The 22,601-nt window shown below is 43.8% G+C and overlaps 1 protein-coding gene across 1 annotated transcript in view; it reads right to left on the reverse strand.

Annotated features, from left to right (window-relative positions):
- The window catches only part of cdk17 (cyclin dependent kinase 17), a 31,333-nt gene that overhangs the window by 1,934 nt on the left and 6,798 nt on the right, over window positions 1-22,601 (reverse strand). The window contains exons 2-14 of the mRNA XM_030771250.1: window positions 15,836-15,984; window positions 9,979-10,143; window positions 6,391-6,524; window positions 4,942-5,067; window positions 3,754-3,810; window positions 3,483-3,597; window positions 3,215-3,309; window positions 2,895-2,957; window positions 1,842-1,965; window positions 1,506-1,626; window positions 1,220-1,317; window positions 422-527; window positions 1-40 (exon numbers count right to left, since the gene is read on the reverse strand). The exon at window positions 1-40 is cut by the window's left edge and continues 3 nt beyond it. Coding sequence (XP_030627110.1) covers window positions 1-40; window positions 422-527; window positions 1,220-1,317; window positions 1,506-1,626; window positions 1,842-1,965; window positions 2,895-2,957; window positions 3,215-3,309; window positions 3,483-3,597; window positions 3,754-3,810; window positions 4,942-5,067; window positions 6,391-6,524; window positions 9,979-10,143; window positions 15,836-15,962 — 1,371 coding nt within the window. The 5' untranslated portion in view covers window positions 15,963-15,984. The remainder of the gene's footprint in view (window positions 41-421; window positions 528-1,219; window positions 1,318-1,505; window positions 1,627-1,841; window positions 1,966-2,894; window positions 2,958-3,214; window positions 3,310-3,482; window positions 3,598-3,753; window positions 3,811-4,941; window positions 5,068-6,390; window positions 6,525-9,978; window positions 10,144-15,835; window positions 15,985-22,601) is intronic.

The raw sequence follows: 22,601 nt of genomic DNA on the forward strand, positions 1-22,601 counted from the left end.
AAGAAAAGACAACAACAGCTCTATTCCCTCTGTGTCCAGCCTGCAGGCAGGGAGAGAGACAGACAGACTGTGACTGTCAGTTAGTTGGTGGACAGACATGATGCCAGTGAATGAGAGGAAAGAAGAGCACACTGAAGTCCTGCAGGGTATTCTGACTTACTGCCCACAGACACGCCGCACTTTTCAAACATACACCCATTCCTCCACAAACACACACCATCCAAAAGGCACACTGTGCCAAGACCCTCCCCTCCCCCCAGCTCATGGTCAATAAGCTGTATGCGGTAAGGTAAACATGACTGCAACCATAGTAGCCCAAAATCCCATTAGACATCTCAAAATGCATTACAAACATGCTACATATTAAAAAGGATCTCTACTGAAATACACACACTTAGACAAAAGCACACAAAAACAATACCTGGGCGCGTGGTTGATGAAGGGTTGGGGTTTGTATTTAGGAAAGTTGTATGATTTAAACTCTTCAATGTTTGAGATGCCTGGCCAGTTCTCCTCAGTGGGTGTTCCTATAACCGACAGAGTAATAACTTTCAATAAACAGTTTCTTAATATTTGTTTATGTGACTGTTGTACTATTTTCACTTCTTAATTTCATCAGACAGCTCTAACATTCTATTCAGGCACATATCATAGATGGGAAAATTTCTCTGTGTACATGTAAGACTTCATACAGGTCTTGTTTTCTTGTGTGTATGCCTGCGTGTCCATGTGTGTTATTTTTAGTGTGTATGTGGTTGACGGGGATTAGGTCAGAGGTAGAGAGGTGCATGTTTCTTGGTGCAGGTGAGTGTGACAGTCATTATGTCTGGACGGTTGCCTCTGTGAAGTGTATAAAGAGCGTCTGTGTGAGTGTGTCACATGAGTGTCGTCACGTCTCCAGCGGAAGTGTGTTCTTCCACTAACTCTCTAAATGACTTCAGCTCAAGTCAAAGTGGGTAGAGTATCTCTTTGTATGGGCCTAAAAGATTCAACAAAGTAGTTAGCAGTGGACGCTGACTTAAATCAGTGTGTGCATGTGTGTGTGTGTGTACGCGCATGCCTGCGTGTATGTGTATGTGCATGTATACGTGTGAATGAAGTGGGCATTTGTAGACGTGATGTTTTTTTAAATAACATTGGGGTTTTTATCTGCATTGTACATAAAGATATCTATGTGTGCGTGTGTCTGTGTGTGTGTGTGTTCTGCGTGTGTTTTCACCCAGTAGTCTGAAGATGAGATGCAGTTCATCTTCCACCGTAGAGCCTGGAAACAGCGGCCGACCTGCAGCCATTTCATAGAATATACAGCCCACCCCCCTGACCAGAGAGACACACGTCACACACGGCAGCAAACACACACCTTCTAGCTTCAAGTCTCTCCACAAACTGACATTAATACATCTTACAAACATTTTTGGAGTAACAAGCTGTAACAGTAATAATAACTGTAAGCTAATAATAATTCTGAATGCCCACCCACACACATACACACACTACACACTCACCACATGTCAATCTGTGTGGAGTACTCTGATGAGCCGAGCAGCACATCAGGAGGTCTGTACCACAGGGTCACTACCTCATTAGAGTAGGTCTTTGTAGGGACAGACTTGGCCCGTGCCAGACCTGGAAAACACACACACACACGGCAACACTGTTAATGACATGACAAACAAATCACATTCAAATACATAAATCAACATGATCACACATCCTCTGGGTTAGTCATTTTAAAATGCAATAAATGACCTCACCATTGATAAACACGCCGCTTTTGAAGCGTTAGCTCCCTTTTCAGCACACACACCTGTACCCAAATACACACACAGTTCAGGTCTTACCAAAGTCAGCAAGCTTCAGTTCTCCTCTTTCGTTGATCAGTAGGTTCTGTGGTTTCAGGTCTCTGTGCAGAACCTTCCTCCTGTGGCAGTACGCCAAACCTCGCAAGATCTGGAACAAGAAAATCTAGTTCCCAAAATACAGAGAGAGAGAGAGAGAGAGAGAGAGAGAGAGAGAGAGACCGGAGGGGAGACAGAGAGATAGAGAGAAAAAGGAAGAGAGTTACTGCTGACTGAATTATTCTATGTGCTTTTAAATAAACAGTGTCACAGTTGAATCAGACAGATGATCAATGTAAATGGATGATCACATAAATCTATTTTAATTCACAGTATACATCTACTACACACATTTACAAATGGGCAGAAGGGAGGCATTTCAGCACGACGGTTTTAATCTTTTAAAAAGATTAAAGATTAATCTGTACTGGGATCAGCAGTTCAACGGCCATCAGATGCTTCATTCACAAAACAGGATTGTGTTTGGCCGTGGAAAACAGGACTATTCCACTGTTCGGCCATCTCATCAAATTGCCACCACTTTTATTAAAGCCAGCTGTCAGACACGTGCCTTTAAATCTCACTCACATGCCTTTAAATGAAAGGTCTTCACACTGTGAAAAGCCATCACAGTCATCCAGCCTTTGGTCTCTCTCTAATCTTTAAACTTAGCTTTCCTTTTGTCTTTATCAGTCAACAACACTGATTAATACAATGTATCATTATATAACTTCAGATACGAAAATAACAAAGGTCACCATAGTTTTATACTCCATGTTTCTAAAGTGATAACCCCGCACAGCACCTATATTTATAAGCACAACAAATCAAGATAAGAGAACCGTTTTGCTTTTCCAAGAGAATAACAGATAGCAGAATAAATATTATTAATGTCAAAAAGTCTTAAGATAAGCTGATTATTTTGCTTCAAATTAACTGTTATTATTTAGATCACCTTTTATCAGCTGATGACGGCCAGCACTGTTCAGATTAGATTACTCTGAGAAAAATACAACACACCGTTGCTTATGTTTGAGTGAGTGTATGTGCAGGTACCTTAACGTTGTGCATACTCATGATGTTCCCACAGTCGTCCATGTACTGCTTCAAGTCCTTATCCTGTTAAGCATAACAGGACAGAACATAGCCTATTAACCACAACATGTTTTTCTATTACATTCTCCTGACTCCAGCTCTTCTCTTCAACTGCTGTTCACTCCCTACTGTCTCAAGCTTCTGATCACACAGGCACAGTCACAGACACACACACACACATACATACACAGACACACACACACACACAGACACACACAGCTGGGGGAGTACAGGTTAAGAGAGTGGAGAAGACCCTGAACAAACAGTGAGGATTCTCTCACCAGGTATTCAAAGACGAGCGTGAGTGATTTATCTGTGTGGACAATGTCGTGTAAAGTCACAATGTTGGCATGTTTCAGATCCTTCAGTAATGACACTAAGAGAGAAATAAAGAAAGAAAAACAAGAATAAGCTAGACAGTAAGAGAGGACAAGCAAGAGAGAACAGATTGACATGTTTAACATGAAAACAATTCTGACATGACTAAGTCAGTCAGACACTAAATATGATCTCCAAATCCTCTCTAAAAGGAGAGAGGGCTCTTCTAACCCTCTCTGATGGCAGTGCATGGTGCTCCCTCTTCGTGCTCTAGGCGAATCTCTTTCAGAGCCACCAGGTTGTCTGTCAGCTTGCTCCGCCCCTTAAACACAGTGGCGTAAGTCCCCTGGAAAAGGACGAGAAAACTTTACAGATCTGTGTGTACTGACCTGGATGTAATCATGGAAAATGTGGTCTGTAGAAAGGGACACATTTGGCTGGTGTTGGATTATTATTCAGTACTAGTGGACAGAAGATAGGGTTAACACATGGAGAAACTGACCTCTCCCAACTTGTCCAGTTTGATGTATGTCTCCAACTTCCCAAATCCAATTTCCGACTGAAAGAGAGAGAGAGAGAGACAGAGAGAGAGAGAGATAATGATGATGTCACTAACGAGATATTGTCCTGGTTAATGTTGAACAGGCCTTTACACACTGAACAGGCTCTTATCACATTCAGACATGTGTTCAGCTGTGTTCATTGGCCCTGATCTCTGCAACCAATTTCATCTCCCTGACAAGGCTATTAATCATACACACTCAAAGATGAGCGTAGAAGCATCAGGACGGAGAGCTACAGTTCAGACTTACATATAAAGCACACACAGCTGACAGTTCAGAACAACACAAGACCAAAAAAACACAGATTGAGACATCGTGTTCACTTTGACACGGGCACCAGCCGTGCATGTGTTTCTGGAGCATCCACAGCTAAACCATTGACAGGTGGCACATGTCTGATGAATTTATGAACAGAACACAGCTATGTTTTAAAATTAACACTGGAGTTCAGTGTGGATTATGAATGGGGACTATAAGGTACTCTTTGTTCTTCCATCCACATAATCAAGACATTCATTCTGCACCATGGTAACAGCACTTAAGACCACAGTATGACGCTTCAACTGTAACTGCTTTGTCAAAAATGAGTCATGACTGAGTCCAACAGCACAGCAGCCCATAACCGGGTTAAACTGGACTAACCAAGACTAATGAGTCATTCTCCTCTACAGTATCACAGCTGCCACGCAGGTCAGTCCTATCGGACAGAGAGAGAAGACTTGCGGTTGACTCATCTTCGGGGAGGAGTCAGTCAGAGCCTTTGAACAGTGTAGTAAATCACATTCAGTATCCTGCACATTCACAGTGGTGTGTGTCATCCAAGACACAGATCATGATGTCATTTCTCCCCACTGCCAGCACATCCAGGCTGAGAGATCAGACAAACACCTAATCCCGCCTTGGGGAAAAGTTTGACTGTAACGTGGGGAAAATCTGAGGAAAATCTACAACGTTCAGAGAGGGTGAGAAGCACATGACCGGTTGGTCGGGAGATCTGCACTTTTATTTCCTGTTTGCTTTCACTTTCAGCAGAAATCTTTTGAGAATGAAGTATCTCTGTACTCAAGCATGCACCATTCCATGCACAACGCACACACACACACACACACACACACACACACACTCACCAGTGAAGCCCGTCGTGAGCGGCGGCTGAGGGGCTGGTCAAAGGGGGGGCTGCTTAGCTGCAGTTTTTCCAGATAACCGTCAGGGATCCGAATGTCAGCAGGCAGAGACAGACGCTTATTCAGATCCTGGTGGGGTGGGGTGTAGGAGGGAAATATTTATTTATTTTATTTCTATCATTCAGAGCTACAGTGCCACCATGCACAACATCACACACACAGATTTCACATACAAGAACACCTAACCCGACAGTTAGAAAACAAACTATGCATATTCCCACAAATCATATTAACATATACAAGTGAGTAAGTTTGTCATAACTAGTGGACAGTGAACAGTTCGTGTGCAAATGTTGAGGTAAAAAAAACAAAACAAAACACAAACACACTGAGCACAAAATTAAACACAATGATTACAAAACCATTAAGAAAATCATATCCTTTTAAACCCACATCCCTTTCCATTTGCATTTAAGGCCGCAGATAAAATGTGCTCATACCAACAGAGCTGAATTTTGGTTTCTTATTCATTTCAGTTCCTCTTTTAAAAATTCCAAATTTGATCAAATTAGGACATTTGCTCTTTTACACAGACTGCAGCATGCACCATATTAGGTACTGGTATTGTACTGAGTTAAGTCTAAAGAGTTGATGTGCATTTACAGACTTTAAACAGCAGAGGGCAGGTGGTCACCAGAGCAGATGAACTCTGTCAAACGCATGAGGATGCAAACAAGGCTCTAAGTCTGACTGTAAATTGAAATGTTTGGATTTTCTTATATAACTAAGCTAGAATCTAAAACTTTTGAGGCCTGTTATTTGGAATGGTGTAACGGGAAAGGTCTACAGAATTCACAGTATAATGAACATGTGCTCCTGAGCTGTGAAGGATGACTGTGTGAGTGTACTGTGCAGCACACTCAGCTGAAGGGCAATCAACAGCTTCTCCACAGCTGTTCTCCCCAGCTCAGATAGGGCCCTGACCTCAACTAAATGTCTCTCCATATCTTTCTCTCCCTCTGTTACACGCGCATGCGCGCGCATGCACACGCACTCACGCGCGTTCGCAGGCAGGCACACACACACGCACACATAAACATACACATCCACTTTGTGTACATTATGAAACTGTAAATCTAAAGAAATGTAAGTAAACATGGTGCTCTGGTTTCAAATAAACTCTTAACATTTGATGAGTGTGCCAAGAGTCATTGAAGAAGGCTCAGCAAAGTATTCACATAGTACACACTATCACTAAAAAGAAGGGAGGGAGAGAGAGAGAGAGAGAGAGAGAGAGACAAAGAGTGAAGAGAAGGGAGAGGAAGTGGAGGAATCCCTTACAAGCAGCAGAATCCCTCTGCCTACACCACCATCCAGAAATAACTCTTTCAGCTGTGAGGCATTAGCGCCATCTGAAGATAACTGAGTCACACACACATACACGCCTCTCACCTCCATGGAAATGCGTCTGTGCGTTCTGGTACGCAGACACACTCCAGTGGGAGACTGCACTTCGTCTGAGGACGTGCCGGACGCCTGGTCGCTCTCTCCATCTGAACCCATCTTCAGATTCTCGTGGACTATATCTGTAAACATTGGGACCACGGTTAAGCACGTACACACACACACCCCATCAGAGCAAAATCACAAACATGCACTATCAATCAGAGCACAAGCGCACCAGGAGACATAGGATCCTGAGACCAGTCAACCACTGAGGGGCTGACTCACGCATTATACACTGATGTGTGTAGAGTGGGGACTGTGTCATTTGAAACAATGTAGACTATGCATTAGGTGGAGTGACTTGTTCAAATGCAGTCCAGTGATTTTTTTTTTTTTTTTACGCTGACCACTTTTACCCTCAATTCTGTTGCCTTATAACAGTCAAATGTGAAAATCAAAGCAAGTTACATCATACAGGATGTCATTATTCAGGAGATCAAGATGAACTATATTCACTGTACTGAGAGAGAATGAAAGGAAATCACCAAAATGTAACCTAAGTGTCCATAATATCTGCTCCACACTATCCACACTGCAATGGAAGTCTCCCCGGCTTAGTTTCAATGAACACGCAAGTAGTGAAAATAAGAGATTCAGAGCATGGTGCTTGGTTGCAGACTGAGCTGAAAAGGGCAGATTTGGACAGAGAGGGCAGGAGGATTTGTCACTGCAGAGAGAGAGAGGCAAAAAAAAAAAAAAAAAACCCAACACTGTAATGAAAGGACATACTGAGCCTTCAACCCAAAGTGATTCTCTGTCAGCTCTAATCACTGTCTCTTTACTGTCTTACAAATAAATCACTGTTTTTGGGGAGGACAAAAACAGATACTCATTTGTTGATTCTCCTGTTGCTTTTTTTTCCTCTTTCAGTATGTGCCGCAGTTTGTTTTTCTCCCTCCACTCAGACACAGTCATCTTCTGTCTGACAGTGACAAAGATATAACAGACTAAGACAGACATTTAATCCAGCGGGAATAAAAAATAAATAAAAGTGGTAATGCAGACAGATAAACCGGATTTCACAGGGACTTAGGTGAGTTATGTTATGGAGAGTTGCTCTGTGAGGCAAACTAAGTACTGCACAGTTTGTGTGTGTGTGTGTGTGTGTGTGTGTGTGTGTGTGTGTGTGTGTGTGTAGTGGAAAAGCACTTTCTAAGCTAAACCATTTCAGTGAAAGACCTTATTCATCCTTAGAAAAACACACACACACACACAGACACACACACACACACACACACACACACACCTGTGTACATATTCTCTGTTATATGAACAGCAGAGGAGACTGTAACTCAGGTAATTTTTCTCCTAACTACAACATTCTCTCAAAAGTTACATTTATACTCAACGGCCAAGTAACACACACACACGCACACACACGCACACACACGCACACACACGCACACACACGCACACACACACACACACACGCACAGTCTGTCAGACCAGAAACAAACAAAAAAAATATATAATATAATATAATATAATATAATATAATATAATATAATATAATATAAATGCACACACACATAAAATATACATATAAAATACACATATCGTGCATTAACACTTCATTTACAATTAGGGAGGCATGAAGAGATTTAAGTAAATCCTGTGAACAGAGAGTGTGGAGGGATATGTGGTCATAAGTGGGTAAAAAGCTGTCTGTGGTTGTTTGTGCGTGTGTGTGTGTGTGTGTGTGTGTGCGTGTGTGTCCTCAATACTCCCTATTACATAAAAACGTGATCCTGCTTATCAAAGTCTGAGCAGGCCCATGGGTCAAACTGTGATGTAATCAGTGCTTAAAAAGACAGGAAAACACACACACACACACACACACACACACTTGTAGACTAACAGCAGGTGGTCCAGAGTCCAGATCTCTGAATGCTGTGTGTGTTTATGTTTGCATGTGTGACGGTGGGAGTGTGACAGGGGGCAGACGGAGTCAGAGGGAAAAGGTAGAGAGCTGTATGGACTGGGAGATGCTGTGGCCACTGGATGCTTATGCTCCTCTGATCTGTTCTCTTCTCCTCTCTGTTTCCCACAGGAGAGCAGTGCCCTCAGGCTGCTCTCACTACCTGCCTTTTATCTCCCTGAGTGTGTCAAAGGGTCTCTTCTTCAGGCCAAACACATTCCAGCATACAGCTGGACCTAGTGACTCTCATAACACACTAACTATTGCACATGGTGAAGCCACAGACCTGTTAAACTGCCATTTCATTAGCACCTGACTTAGAGACCACTACTTTGTCACTTATCAGTCTTGGGAGAAGGAGGGACTGGGTGAGGCTGGGAGAGTTATAATACGCTCCCGTAGCCCTGGAAAAGAGAAAAAACAGTGTCCTACTTCTTTTGCCTTTTGATGAGGTACTGAGCGGTGAAGTGTGGCTAGAACAGATCTCTGCCAGCCACTGCACATCTCTTCTCATCCACCCTCTCTCTTTCTCTCTTTCATCATACTGTCAACAGCAATATCTCTCTGCTCTTTCATTCTCTTTGCCTGTCATCTTCCAGAATCCCACCCACTTTCTCACTCTTCATCCTTTTTTCCTCTCTGCCGTTCCTCCTGCTCTGCCACTGTCTCCTTTTTTGTCTTTTCAAGTCACTCCCCTCCTCCTCCTCTCTTCTTTTCTGAAGTGATGTGCTAAAAGCCCAGAATACATGGCGTTCTACTTCCCCCTAATGTCTCTCCAAAAAGTCTCTCGCAAAAGAAAAGTAGGTCAAAGTCACCACGCTCCAACTTACGTAAACTCACTGCTGTGTTCCTCCTCTGTTTCTCAGATACCTCAACCTGCATCAGACAACAGGGTCTGATAGGGTCCCAACCACCTGGCAGCAAGTCTGACTTTCATAAAACTACAGCACACACACACACACACACACAAGCACAAACACACACACCCAAAGCGGACACACACACACACACACACACTGTGTGAGACTGTTGGTAAGAGATGGCTATGTATACGGGAGAGAGGCACGTCTGGGCCTGAGGCTCGAATACAAAAAAAATTCATGGGGACACACACAAACACACACACAGAGCCGCCAGCAGGACGGAACTGTTCTCACAGTGACACACACTTCCTGCTCTCTCACCTTCTAGCAGCCCATGCTTTGACTCACTTCCTGTTAGCGTGCGACACACAGGCTGTGTGCTCATGGGAGAGAGAATACCTCCACATGTATCAACACACAGGTCTGGGCCAGACGGCTGCTCCCACAACAGGATGAGAGTTCCAACACATATCTCAGCAAAGCAAAGTGGACAAACAAGAGAGAGCGAAACGCTCTTTACGGAGAGAGCGTCAGTCAGTGAGGTTTCAGAGGGACAGACTGCGGCAGACCGATGGGGGAACTGGCGCATGTTGACACATATTAGAGACGAGGGCGGGATCCATATGAAGTGGGTGTGGTTTGTGTTAATCTGACACATACCGAATGTTGTCTGAAGAGCGTGCGGAAACGGTGCGGTCCAAACTAGACTGACAGGCGTGCTCCATCAATGAAAAGCCGTGACCAGACACTTACCGAGGCGGCTGCCGTTTCTAGGCATGACCATGAAGGAACCCAGGCTGCCCCCGATGACACTGTGTGGCCGGCGCAGAGGGGGCTTCTTAAAGGAGCCGGTGTACTGGTGCAGGAAGGAATGCATGCTGTGGGAGGAGGGGGGACGGCCATTCCGCACAATGGGCTCTGAAATGCCACAAAACAAAACCAAATAACACAATTCATCATCCACACAAATGTCTCATTCCATTCTATGAACTCCCCCACACAGAGTGGGAAACGGGAAGGAGAGAACAAATATATAAATACATTAAAATCCAGTTTATATTGATCCATCTTCCAAGTTCAACCATCTAACACCTCGGTCTTTTAGCTAATTGTGTACTTCATCAACCAGGCATCCATCCACTCAACCTTCAGTACAACAGCACCAGACTGAATCAGTTAATGAGTGTCCTTAGGAGACAGAGAGAAAGAGAGAGGGAGAGGGAGAGGGAGAGGGAGAGAGGAGGAGAGGGGGGAGAGAGAGAGAGAAAGAGAGAGAGGGAGAGAGAAAGAGAAAGAGAGATGCTTATGGGTTTGTCTCTTCTTAGAGACAAGGGAGGGAGAGGGAGAGGGGGAGAGAGGGAGAGGGAGAGGGAGAGGGGGAGAGGGGGGAGAGAGAGAGAGAGACAGAGAGAGAGAGAGACAGAGAGAGAGAGAGAGAGAGAGAGAGAAAGAGAGATGCTTATGTGTTTGTCACTTCTTACCACTCTTTCAATCAAGCTGAAGTAACAGCATTCAGTAATGCCTTTCACTTTTAATGTATAAACCAGTCCCTCACACCACAGTTGTCTCCATGATTATTGTTGTACCAAACAACATGCAACTGTTGCCATGGAAATAACTTTAAAGAAGCCTTGGCCAATCAATAGCCAGCATCTTAATCAAAATGCAACTGGCTACACATATCAGATAACATGATGCTCATCAACTACTGCTGCTAGGTAATTTGAGAATCAAATGAACATGTTTGTGTGTGTTTTTATGTGTGAGAGAGTGTGTGAGCACATTCCCACTTTCCACCTGTCTTTCCCACCTGTGCATGCAGACAGCAGTGCCAACACCACCTGGTCAGCTGGAAAACACAACCCAAATGTGTGCACACAGACAGGCAGGCACACACAAAAACACACACGAAAACAGACACACACGCACACTCAGACGCACACACGCGCGCACACATGCACGCACACACACACACTGACGCACATACACAGATGCATGCATACAACAGTAGTGGGGACTAGATATTGGATTACATAAGCAGATAAAGAGAAGCTCTCCAGTGCCTCTCCGTCAAAAGTCAGAAAGCTTTCCTTTATTTCTCTTTCCTGCCCTTTATCTCACAACCCTTAAGCTCTCAGCACAGTAACACCACTGAATTGCCCACATGTAAAAATACAGTACAGCTAGGCACATAGCCAAGATACAACCACAAACACACAACCAAGAACACTGAGGTCCATAACTCAAAACAACTGCATCTGTAGAAGCGGAGCAGTTACACACAACAGGTCTCTTCAGTAGAACAATAAATATATATGTGTATCATTACATGTATGTGATGGAGAGAGAGAGAGAGAGAGAGAGAGAAAGGGAAAGGGAGAGGGAGAGGGAAGGAGGGAGAGAGAAAAAGAGAAAAAGAGAGAGACAGAAAAAGAAAGACAGAAACACGGGGAGTTCTATACAAAACTACCTGACTGGTTGTGCTGAGGGACTTTCCTCACTTTGGCAGCGTCATGGAAACTCTAGAATGTTCCACAGCTAACACTATGGTTACCACTAACCAACAGACAGGACAGTGGTCTACTATACTAAGCACTCATACTCTCACAGACATCAACACACATACAAAGGATTTGAATATGTTGCTGTCTCATCCTCATGTAATCAGATGGAGCAGTGTGTGTGCGCGCGCGCGCAACTCTTAAAAACAAAGTCAGCCTATTAAAGACAATCACGAGATCATCACCACCATAAGCATTACTGCATGTCAACCAGTCCTTTCTGAACTGCTCAACTCCTGCTTGTTGCTAAGCGACAGAGCTCCAAGAGAACGAGTCTGTTGGCATGAGCTCTTGAGCCCAAAGGAGAGCTGGGTTTGTGGTTGCTCAGCTGACAACCCCTGGTGGCAGACTGACTGGGGTCTCTGCACACTGCCTGTCTATCTATTCCTGGAGAGAACATACTCTGCTCCTACTTTCCTTCTCTCTCTCTGCAAGACGCTAACAGCATCTACCTTACTGCTAGGAATTCTACTAACAAACTTCCTGTGCTATTGTGAAAGCTACACGTGAGATTGTTTAATTAAGCTGATGCAATATACATATCTGTATATTGCGTCAGCTTGTGTGCAATGCACAATAAAGTTTAGCACAGACTGCACAAAAGCGGATGTTTTATGAGCGTTCAAACTGCAGAAATTTCACAGATGATTTTAATGAACCAATATTACCTGAATTTGGAGAGAGAACGAAAAGCACAATTATCAACAGATTAAAACCATGTGGATGTAGCAAAAGCTACAATAGTTTACAAAGAACAGTAATTCTATCGCAAAGTGAAACTGGTAAACATTTACTGTATTAACATCGATTAATGTTGATTATTCTGTGAAATATTTGTTTAATTGTTAATCAAGGAGGATACATGGGAACAGGCTGAAGTAATGACAGGTTTAAAGATAAAATTTGTTCCTGGTGGTGAGCATAACTACTGTATGTTTCTGTCATTCACGTCTTGATTTTTTTTTTTGACCAGGCCCGTATCTGGAACCGGCCATTATTTACCCAAACAGGCAGCAGACAAAATTTGAGACCGGGCCATTACTTGAGATCCGGCTTTTATTTGCAAATTTACGGTACTTTGTTTTATGGTACAGAATGAAACCACTAAACATGGAGGTAAATAATACTTATTAATAATACTTTATTACTTTCTTCTAAAGTCATTTCTCTAAATATTGCATTAGATATGAGAAATAAGATATATTCGAGGTTGATTCACTCATCATCTAAGAGTAAATGGTTAATGGTCCTCTTTCTTTCTCAGTTCCTCATCTGATATGCTGGCAGTCCCTAATCTAGCTTAGCTAATGGCTGCTGTGCGGAGGATTCTCCCTCTGAACAAGGCTGTATTAGACACAGTCTGGCCTGTGCTGGCAGTACACAGGGGAGAGTAAATAACTGCTTGGTTGGAGTTTGACATGAGACTGAAAGGAGAAGCTGATGAATCAGTTACGTAATAACTGGATCTTAATCAAACATTCATCACACTGTCCTTAACTGCCTGGGTCAACAATTACTGTCTCCCGCCAAATTCAACACACAGGCCAAAAAACCACACATAGTATATGGGTTTGTTTGTGTGTGTGTGTGTGTGTGTGCATGAGAAAGAGAGAAGGACAGGGTGTAAATAACTGCCTGTTGCTTGTCCATACACAGAGGATGAGTGTGTGAGAACCCTGCAGTGAGAGCTGAAGACTCCTGATCTGATATGACACTGTTACAGAGAACACTGGCACTGAAGACATGGACTGTAGGTCAGTTCACTACGTCACATACAGAGCAGCACATACAGAGAATAAGGCCAACTGTAACCCCAAGTCAGACCTTGCTACACACACACACACAGACGTACACACGTATACTCACAGACACACAGATAGGCCTGTAACAATTATTTCATAATCGTCCAAATGCAATTTTTTGACATGATCGCGGTTTCTTTGCTGAACCACGGTTAAAGCATTTTTTTTAATGAGATGGGTCAAAGCATGGTCACACTTTTGTTTGCATCCACCAAACACATGTCCAATGCCAACGTGCACCCTGTAGTGCAACAGAACAGCAGCATCCCTATCAGAGGACGCCCAGCTCGCATTGATTTACAGTTGCAAAGTCAAGTCAGCTTTCGAACATTAAAAATCCAGACAGAATTGGGCAGTTTCTTAAGAAGCGGTGTTGTGCCTTTGAGAAATGCCCACAACATTAAGCTGTTACACGCTTTGTTCTCACTGGAGTTTTCATTTAGTGCTGGTAAAAGAAAGATCGCTTGACACTGTCCTGTTGGTCCTGTCAAAATATGGGGAGTCTGCAAGCCCAACTGAGTTCAGCTAAACTATGATTGGACAATCGGTCATTTGGGGAGGGATTAGATTGCCACCCTGCTGTCAGCTACACAGCATCAGTTTGACACCGGATTGAGCAAACGGACAGTATCCTAAATTTGGCAGAGGGGCAGAATAAATGACACGAGATGGAGCTTGATTCAAAACGTAACACAACTTCACTGTTTTGGGATCATTTTGGATTCAAGCCAAACCGTGGTTTACTTCATAGGCTGTGTACTTGTGCTCTTACATTATCTGGGTCACATATCAGTGAAATAACCAAAAGATGTATCCTGAGATTCATTCAAAACTTTAATTCGTTTGAAAAATAATAAATAAACAAATATTTTTTAAATTTGTCTGAAAGAGACAATTATATTGTTAATCGCAATTATTTCTGAGACAGTAAATTGTACCACAATATTTGGAATTGTTATAGCTCTACAGAGAGAGAGACAGACAGACAGGCACACACACACACAGTGTGTGTGCAGTGGCTGACAGCTCAATATTCCCTTACAGCCCTCTGAGTGGTGTCACAACAGTGTTCTTCTTTACGGGTTTCCAGATGAGAGGACAGGCTTTAGAGACCATTCACACACTGCCCTGTTTCCTCTCATTATACTCTTCTGGGTCAACTCTGCCACACAACTCAGCTTCGTTTTTTAAACAGGCATTTCAAACATGGCCTCTCCTTACACTACTTTTGTTGCAACAGTTTCTTAATAAAAATTACGACAATAACATTAATTGATGTACTTCCTAATTTATTTGAACTGAATATTTCTAAATCGGACTTAAATTTCAAATCAAAACAAAACGCAGAGTGAAAATTGTGTCAAATGAATGATCCATTCTCACAACCATACAGGCAACTCTAATGATTTAGCCTCTCCAACATACAGTACATACTCTCTCTCTCTCTCCATCTCTCTCTCTCTCATTCTCCTGCCAAGCCTCCCATGATCTGTTCTTCAGCAGCTCTTTCATCACAGAGGTGTTATTAGTGTTGTGCAATTACACACTGACAGAGAGAGAAAGAGAGGAAGAGGGACCTGCAGGGGGCAGAGGAGCTGGGCTTGTCTTCTGCTAGGGGCATATTGTGACATCCTATTGTGACAGCTACATGATCTGAATGTGAAGGGACTCGTACATGACGCAAATACTGCAAACAGTAAGGAGTTCGCACACAAAGGTACAGATATTTCATAAGATATCTCATTAGCCCACCCATACAATCTACACCTGTGCGTGTTCACAGAGTCTACGGAAATGTAACCTCCCTCAATGGCCCTCAAAGACCAGAGCTATTTGCTCAGCCAGTGAAAGCTGACAAGATGGGACTAGACTTGACTCTGGACTCTGTAGAATGCTCATAAGAAGATAGTTTACCTGTCAACACTTAAGGTCTGAACTCTGCCAAAGATATTTCTGAGAGGTCATCTAGATTTTTCTCAAAGTAAAAAAAAAAAATTACTGTTAATGAACCTCAGAAATTCAGATCTATTCCCCTGAACACTCTAATCTTTACAGGCGGAGTGTCTGACCCCGAAATTCCCAAAGGGTTTTTTCCCCCAGTAGTGTTAATCCCACAGTAGATCAAAGAGCAAGAAATTAGCCTTCAAAATATCTGTGCGTCATGTGGATAATGTCCTAACACACACACACACACACACACACACACAACCCCCTCTGAAAAACCTGTATAAAAACACATACACTCACCGCTGTCTTTGCTGCTGTTTTCCTCAATGGTCATCTGTTCTGCTAGTTCAGACAAGGACTCGTCGATGGTCTGGCTGCCTCTTAATGTGAGAGACAGACGCCTCTTAAACCTCTTCATCTTTTCCATGGGCCTTTCAGGCAGGGGGGGCCTGGGTGGGGGGCAAAAAAGAGACTGATGTAAACTAAACAAACACACACACACACACCGAAACAAGAGTTAAGTGCAGTAATAAGTCCAGGCCAAAGCAAAAAAAAAAAAACAAGTTTCTTTTCATTTTTTCTCAGGTTCCATCCATTTTCAATGTAGCCATCCTACTCCCCTCTAACCTATTACCATCATTCTGAAAGAAGCTGAACTACCACTCAAATACTGTTCAACACAACGTATGGACACTCTGAGCTAACGCTGATAACGCATTCCCTTTTCTTACAAAGAGTAACAAAAAAAAAAAGAAAAAAAAAAGTCACACGCACTCACACACATATTTATAGACGTGTGTGTGTATACATATGTGGTTTTGAATCTAAATGTGTATTTGTTTTGTTAGATGATGCTTTGCTGGGAAATGCTTGTGCAGTGAGAAGCAGTGTGGTGTGTGGGGCTGTGTCAGAGAGAGCCTGGTGGGACAGAACTGAACAGACAGTGTGGGGTTCTCACAATCTTTCACGAGGCCAGTCTAAAAAAAACCTCCCTCATGAATAATCATAAGTCACCCCATCAAATATTTATCAGCCACACAATTTGGTTATTATAAACACCTCAGCACATGGTGGAGCATAAATAAAACACACACACAAACACACACACACATGCACGCGCGCAAACATGCACGCACACACACACAAATTTACACCAGCTGACATCACAACACAGTAAGAGACTGTGAAAACCATTAAAAGCTCTTTAGCAGACAGTATGAAATGCACTTACTCAGCTATTAATACTGATCTCTTGACTCATTTATCACTTGTCAGGGAATGGGCTGTTTAGGTCTGAAAGCCTCATTGGTATGAATGAATCGTAATAACAATGGCACGTCCCTGGGCAGACGACAAAACCACCGTAATGGGGTTTGTCCCACTGTCATTGAAAAGTGATCCATAATCATAGGAAATCAGATTAATCATCTCAGCAAGGCTGGTGAGAGCCACACAAGAGAACAAAGAGACATCTGAATCAGTTACGCAGTTGTGCACAGTGAAACTGACAGCGCTGGAACACGACCTGACCCACGACACCCAGAGACGCCACTCTATACAGACGCTCATCTTTGTTTTGCCTGGTTCTCTCAGGATTGCTCTCTTTTTTCGTTGAATACCTCATACGGGATTTCGTGTTTTGACCTCCAAGTTGAAAGAACATCAGTAAAAGTAAAATTTCTCGCTCTGTTGGCTGCTGTGTCAGTGAGGAGGGGGGAAAACAGAAGGTGTGATGGGAAGGTAGAGAGCGACCTGGGCTGGGATTAATACAAAATGAACAGCTGAACAACAGCCAGTCAGAATGATTTAACGGTTCACAGAAGGTCATTCCCTCCAATAAAACAATGACGTGCTAAAATCTGATCTCACACACACACACACACACACACACAAACAGGCTGATTTAAAGCCAATAGTGATTGGTTTGAACAGACAGAGAGAAACATGGCAATTGGTCAAGACAGCCTCGGAGACTGACTGGCTATGGGGCTGGTAAATGTTGTAAAGGTAGCATGTAGTTGGCATCAGAGTGTGTTATTATCAGCGTAACACAATCGTCTGATCACAACCCAGCCTTTTCCTCTACAAAAACTACAGTTCAGAATGTGTGTGTGTGTGTGTGTGTATTTCTCTCATTAAGTCCATGCTGACAGTGCACAGCCTCAGGCTGCAGGAAACACCTTGCCCAGTTAAGCAGCAGGACCGTTCCTGCTCATTGTGTTCAAATTCACACACACACACACACACACACGCACGCACGCACACGCACGCACACGCACACGCACGCACACACACGCACACACACACACGCACACACACACACGCACACACACACACGCACAGAGTCGTGTTACAGTCAGGCAGTTCCACTTCCATTGGGCGAGAGCCTGATTTCTGCGCTCTGCTTGCTGGAAAAGGACAGGAAATGCTACAACTGCCCCTCATTCAACCTGTCTGTAATCCCCCTCTCTCTCTCTCTCTCTCTCTCTCTCTCTCTCTCTCTCTCTCACACAAAACCATCTGTCTGTCTGGGGGTCTGGGGAGGACCCTTCCCCCTTACCAAGTCTCTTTTAGAGGATTACTGCCTGAAGCACACACAGCACTGACACACACACACACCCATCTACACAAACACAAACTCTCTCACACAGCAACTATCACTGTTCACATTTAAACATGTGGCATTCCTGCCTGTTAGTTGCATGTGGCTGTGTACCATCCCCCTTAACCCCCCACACTGACACACCCATGATTACCCCCTCATGTGATACGGCTCTTTGATGCTGTCTTTTAAGGGGGGGCAGATAAGAGCTAGTTCCTTATGATGAGCAGTTTCTGCCCTGCAGGAGGCAACCTATTTAAAACACAAACACACACACACACACACACACACAGCTAATGAAGGCAAACAGACATTAACTGAACTTATATATTCTCTCTTTTTCCACGTCTCACATTCTGAAACAATCTGTACTCACAGTAGGAGCCTCAGGGAGACTATGTGATTGGGACAGTGAGACTGTTGTTACGGTAACACACTGCATTCCTAGCCAATGAGCAAACAGAGCTGGACACAGTGCGGCCTATTGTCTCCTCGTGCCCTCCCTTCCATATCCTGCAGGCCCAGCAGAGTCACCTGCCCCACACAACACCACTCTGAAGGGCTTACCAACACAGGGAGAGCAGGCAGGCTGAGTGAGGGGCGGGCCCCATGAACACAGAGAGAAAACTAAACTCTATTCATTAGGCTGCATCATAAAAATGAACTAATCATTTGTGTCAATTCACCAGGTGGGTTTTCTGAACATATCTTATCATTACCAAAACAGAAATGGTAGCGTCATAGCCTCTGACTGCACCTCTACACCGTCTTACACATAATGCAACAACTACAAGACTTCACAGCTCTCAGGTACGGTTATTAGAACCACAAATTACAACGCCACAGTCAAGTACAGGAGCTCACAAAAGTGGTTCAAAACATTACAAAATATCTTTAGACAGAAAAACTCCGCTCGTGTCTCTTGATGGTGCAGGTTTGCAGTGGCTGTGTCCTGAATGCAGTCATTGTAACAGACAGGAAAATGGATGGAGGGAGAGAGGGATGGAGGGAGGGAGGTATACAGTCTTTCAGTCTGTCGTGTGTGACCTCAGGTATGGCAGGACTGACAACGGTCTTCAGTTTTGGAGTTGACCACAAAAGTGGAACAGTCAGCTCAAAGTCAGCTGTAGCTAGTGTAATCAAGGCTTTACTGAGACTGTGTGAGTGCAGGGCAGGATGTGGTACAGAGTAATGCATGTGTGTCTGTGTGTGTGTGTGTGTGTGTGTCCTACTTACCTTCACTTCATACTAGTCTACCGTGCAAACAGAATGATAACACACTGGAGAGGCATGTACAGATAGGTCTCAGGTTTCAGAGAAATTGAGCCTTTTAATTAAGAGAATTCTCTTTCATCCTCTCTCTCTCTCTTTTTTATCACTCTATCTCTCTCTCATTTCTCAGCTCTGTAATAACCAGTGTGTTAAACTGAATGTAAAAACTGAAGGGATTTGAGGAGTATTCCCCTCTTACATAGCCTACCCACACACACACACACAGTGCTACAGGGTGGGATTATCCTACACACACACTCCTGGAAAGATAAACAGTCTTTCTGTGAGGGCGATGGATCCCATTATCTCTTACAAGCCAAACACAAAGCCAAGGCAGACAGTGTCTGTTTTCCTGGGAGGAAAGGCAAGAGATTCCTAGTGGGTAGTCTGGGAGCACCGGGGGTGTCATGAACCGCTGGACGCTGGAGTGCTGACTCCGTTTCCAACAGTATTGCCCCTGACGGACACACATCTCCCCTAAATATAGAACACATTTTTACTAAGGTCCTGGCACCACAAGAGAATCTGCCTGTGTGTGTACACTCATCAGACACATGGACGCATGCACTGAGAGAAAGCCCTTAAAGCAGTCTGGGCTGGTCTGAAGGTTTACTCACGTTATCTGGTTACTAGTCATCAAGTTCAGCTCTAACTGCTCAATTACAACTGCTCAATTACAATCCTGACTTCAAACACCACATCGAGACAACAGCAACAGCAAAGAGCAGTCCAATCACAAAAGTTTCAAACACACACACACACACGCGCGCGCGCGTGCGCGATTCAGGGCAACACGTGAACAGAGGTACAAAGGTATGAAGGCTTGCTTACAATCAGGAAACAAAAGCCAAATGACATCATCCTCTTTAAAGACATATTCCATAACCACACAACAACTTTAACCACTGCATTTGGTTATGGATACATAAACATCAGTTTATGGCCAACGAGGTACTGTACAAACATGCACGGAAGAAGAAAGCCCACTTTGTTCTGAGCCTGTGCCAGAAAGAACAGGCCACTGTGTGTGTGTGTCTAAGAAACAGGCCTATTTCATCAGTTGTCTCTCTCTCTCTCTTTCAGAGCTGAAAGAACATTCTCTGTTTTTCTGTCTTACACACATACACACACACACACACACACACACCAAAATCCTCTCCAGTCACCATGGCAACAGATGCCTCCTCCTCTCTGGCACTTTTCAGCATCCTCTGTTTCTCACAGATTAGAATCTGTAATCTATCCCTTCTATCCATTTAGAGAAAGAGAGAAAGAGAGAGAGAGAGAGAGAGAGAGAGAAACAGAATGGTGTCTTTGTGTTTTGGTAAAAGGCATGGAATTACTACGGCAACTCCAGTTCTTTGAGCCAAATGGCCTAAAAGCATGAGGGAAGGGAAGAAAGGAAGCACTAGAGTGATAGGATTATATGTGGCTGTGCTCCAGGTGCCATCTCTCAGTAAACAGCTGCTGTTTCTCCTTATTATCCAAACAGTGGCGTGAAGACACAAGAGACCCCTGCAATCACACTGCCTCCAACTACACAACCTGCAAAGGCCTGAAACAGAGGCTCTGAGAGACAGGGCTGATGAGATGACGTGTGACTTGGAAAGATGGGAAGGAGAGAGAGAGAGAGAGAGAGAGAGAGAGAGGTAACATGAGTGAGAAGCTTGTGTGTTTTCTACTTAGACATACTGTGTTATAGAGAGGACCCAATTTATACAGTACACTTAGCAGAGCTCAGTATGACTGTTGTGTAGAGGAAACTGATTAAATCACCGCTTTCCAAACAAAGCTGGCTGTTACCACGCTGTGAAAATGTGGCAACAGAAAGGCCATTTTTTTTTCAGCCAGTGAGCTGAAAGGCATTTTGCCACTCTGTTTGTCATGACACACCCACTAAAGTTGTGATTGGATTGTTCCACATTTCACACGGTGTAACATGTGTTGGTAGCTAACTGACATACAGACCCTCTGTATTCACTGTTTGTGTGAGACAGGTGAGAAATAGCAGACCACGCATGGCTTACCTGCTGCTCCTGTGAATTCAGTACCACCGCTGGGCTACAATGTGTCTGTGAGTCTATTCTGTCATGAAGGTGGTTATACCACAAATCTTATAGCAACACAGTTCCTGTGGAACAGTTCGTGGGTGGTTCCACCACTGCGTGCGTGTGTGTGAGAGAGAAATACCTGGGGCCTTGTCCTGATTGAGCCTACAGATACATACACAGATACACTCAAACATGCAGCTGCTCAGGCAGACTACTTCATAAGGCAGATTTCTCACACGGCCTATTCTGTATTAAGGTACAAACAGAGAAAGAAAGATTCATTTCTATTAAAACCATCTTGGAGGCAGTAAAAGGTTCTCCAAACCCAAAATGATACCACACATACAAATTAACAGGCAGACAGCTGTCTGAAACTGGCTCTGACCTCCTGACCTCACAGCAACCGTTCCTGAGGTCAAAGGTTAGCTGGCATCCACAGTTTCTCAAAGAGGAAAAGACAAATCCTGTACACATGTGAGTGAGTGAGTGAGTGAGTGAGTGAACAAGAGAGAGAGAGATGACTTAGAGGTGGCCATAAATAATGAGAGTGATGAAGTAAGAGTACCAGAATATGCCCTCCCCCCATAACCTTCCAAAGACATGAGTGAGACAGGCAGAGGACGAGTCTTTTACCCCTCAGTGACATCTAAACTGAGATGGACACTACTGGGGTGGGGGTGGGGGGGTGATGTCTCAGGGGAAATCACCAGCAGCTGTCAAATACAGTTTGGAGCCACAACTACAAGAAGAGGAATGTACTTAATCAAATTTGCGGTACTGAAATACGAGAATTACTACACACGGGAAACACATCACACACACAGCCCCATGGCAGAAGAGTATGACCCAGCCTGATCATACACACAGTCCCTTACATAAGAGCACAGGCCGTGTGCCATTAGACAGAACAGTAATGGTACACAAACACACAAATAGACATCCAAATGCTCTCAAGCCACCAGGCAAAAATAAACACAATGATGCCAGTGTGTGTGTGTTTGTGTGTGTGTCTGTGTGTGTGTCTGTGTGTGTGTGTTAGTCCCTTCTCAACACTCCTACTAATTCACCGTGGAGATGAATGAATGGGTCCTGTGAGCAGGGAGCCCAGGCAAAGCCTGTTCTAAAATCTCACAAGACTAAT

Source organism: Chanos chanos, chromosome 1 (genome assembly GCF_902362185.1).
Source record: "Chanos chanos chromosome 1, fChaCha1.1, whole genome shotgun sequence".
NCBI lineage: Eukaryota > Metazoa > Chordata > Actinopteri > Gonorynchiformes > Chanidae > Chanos > Chanos chanos.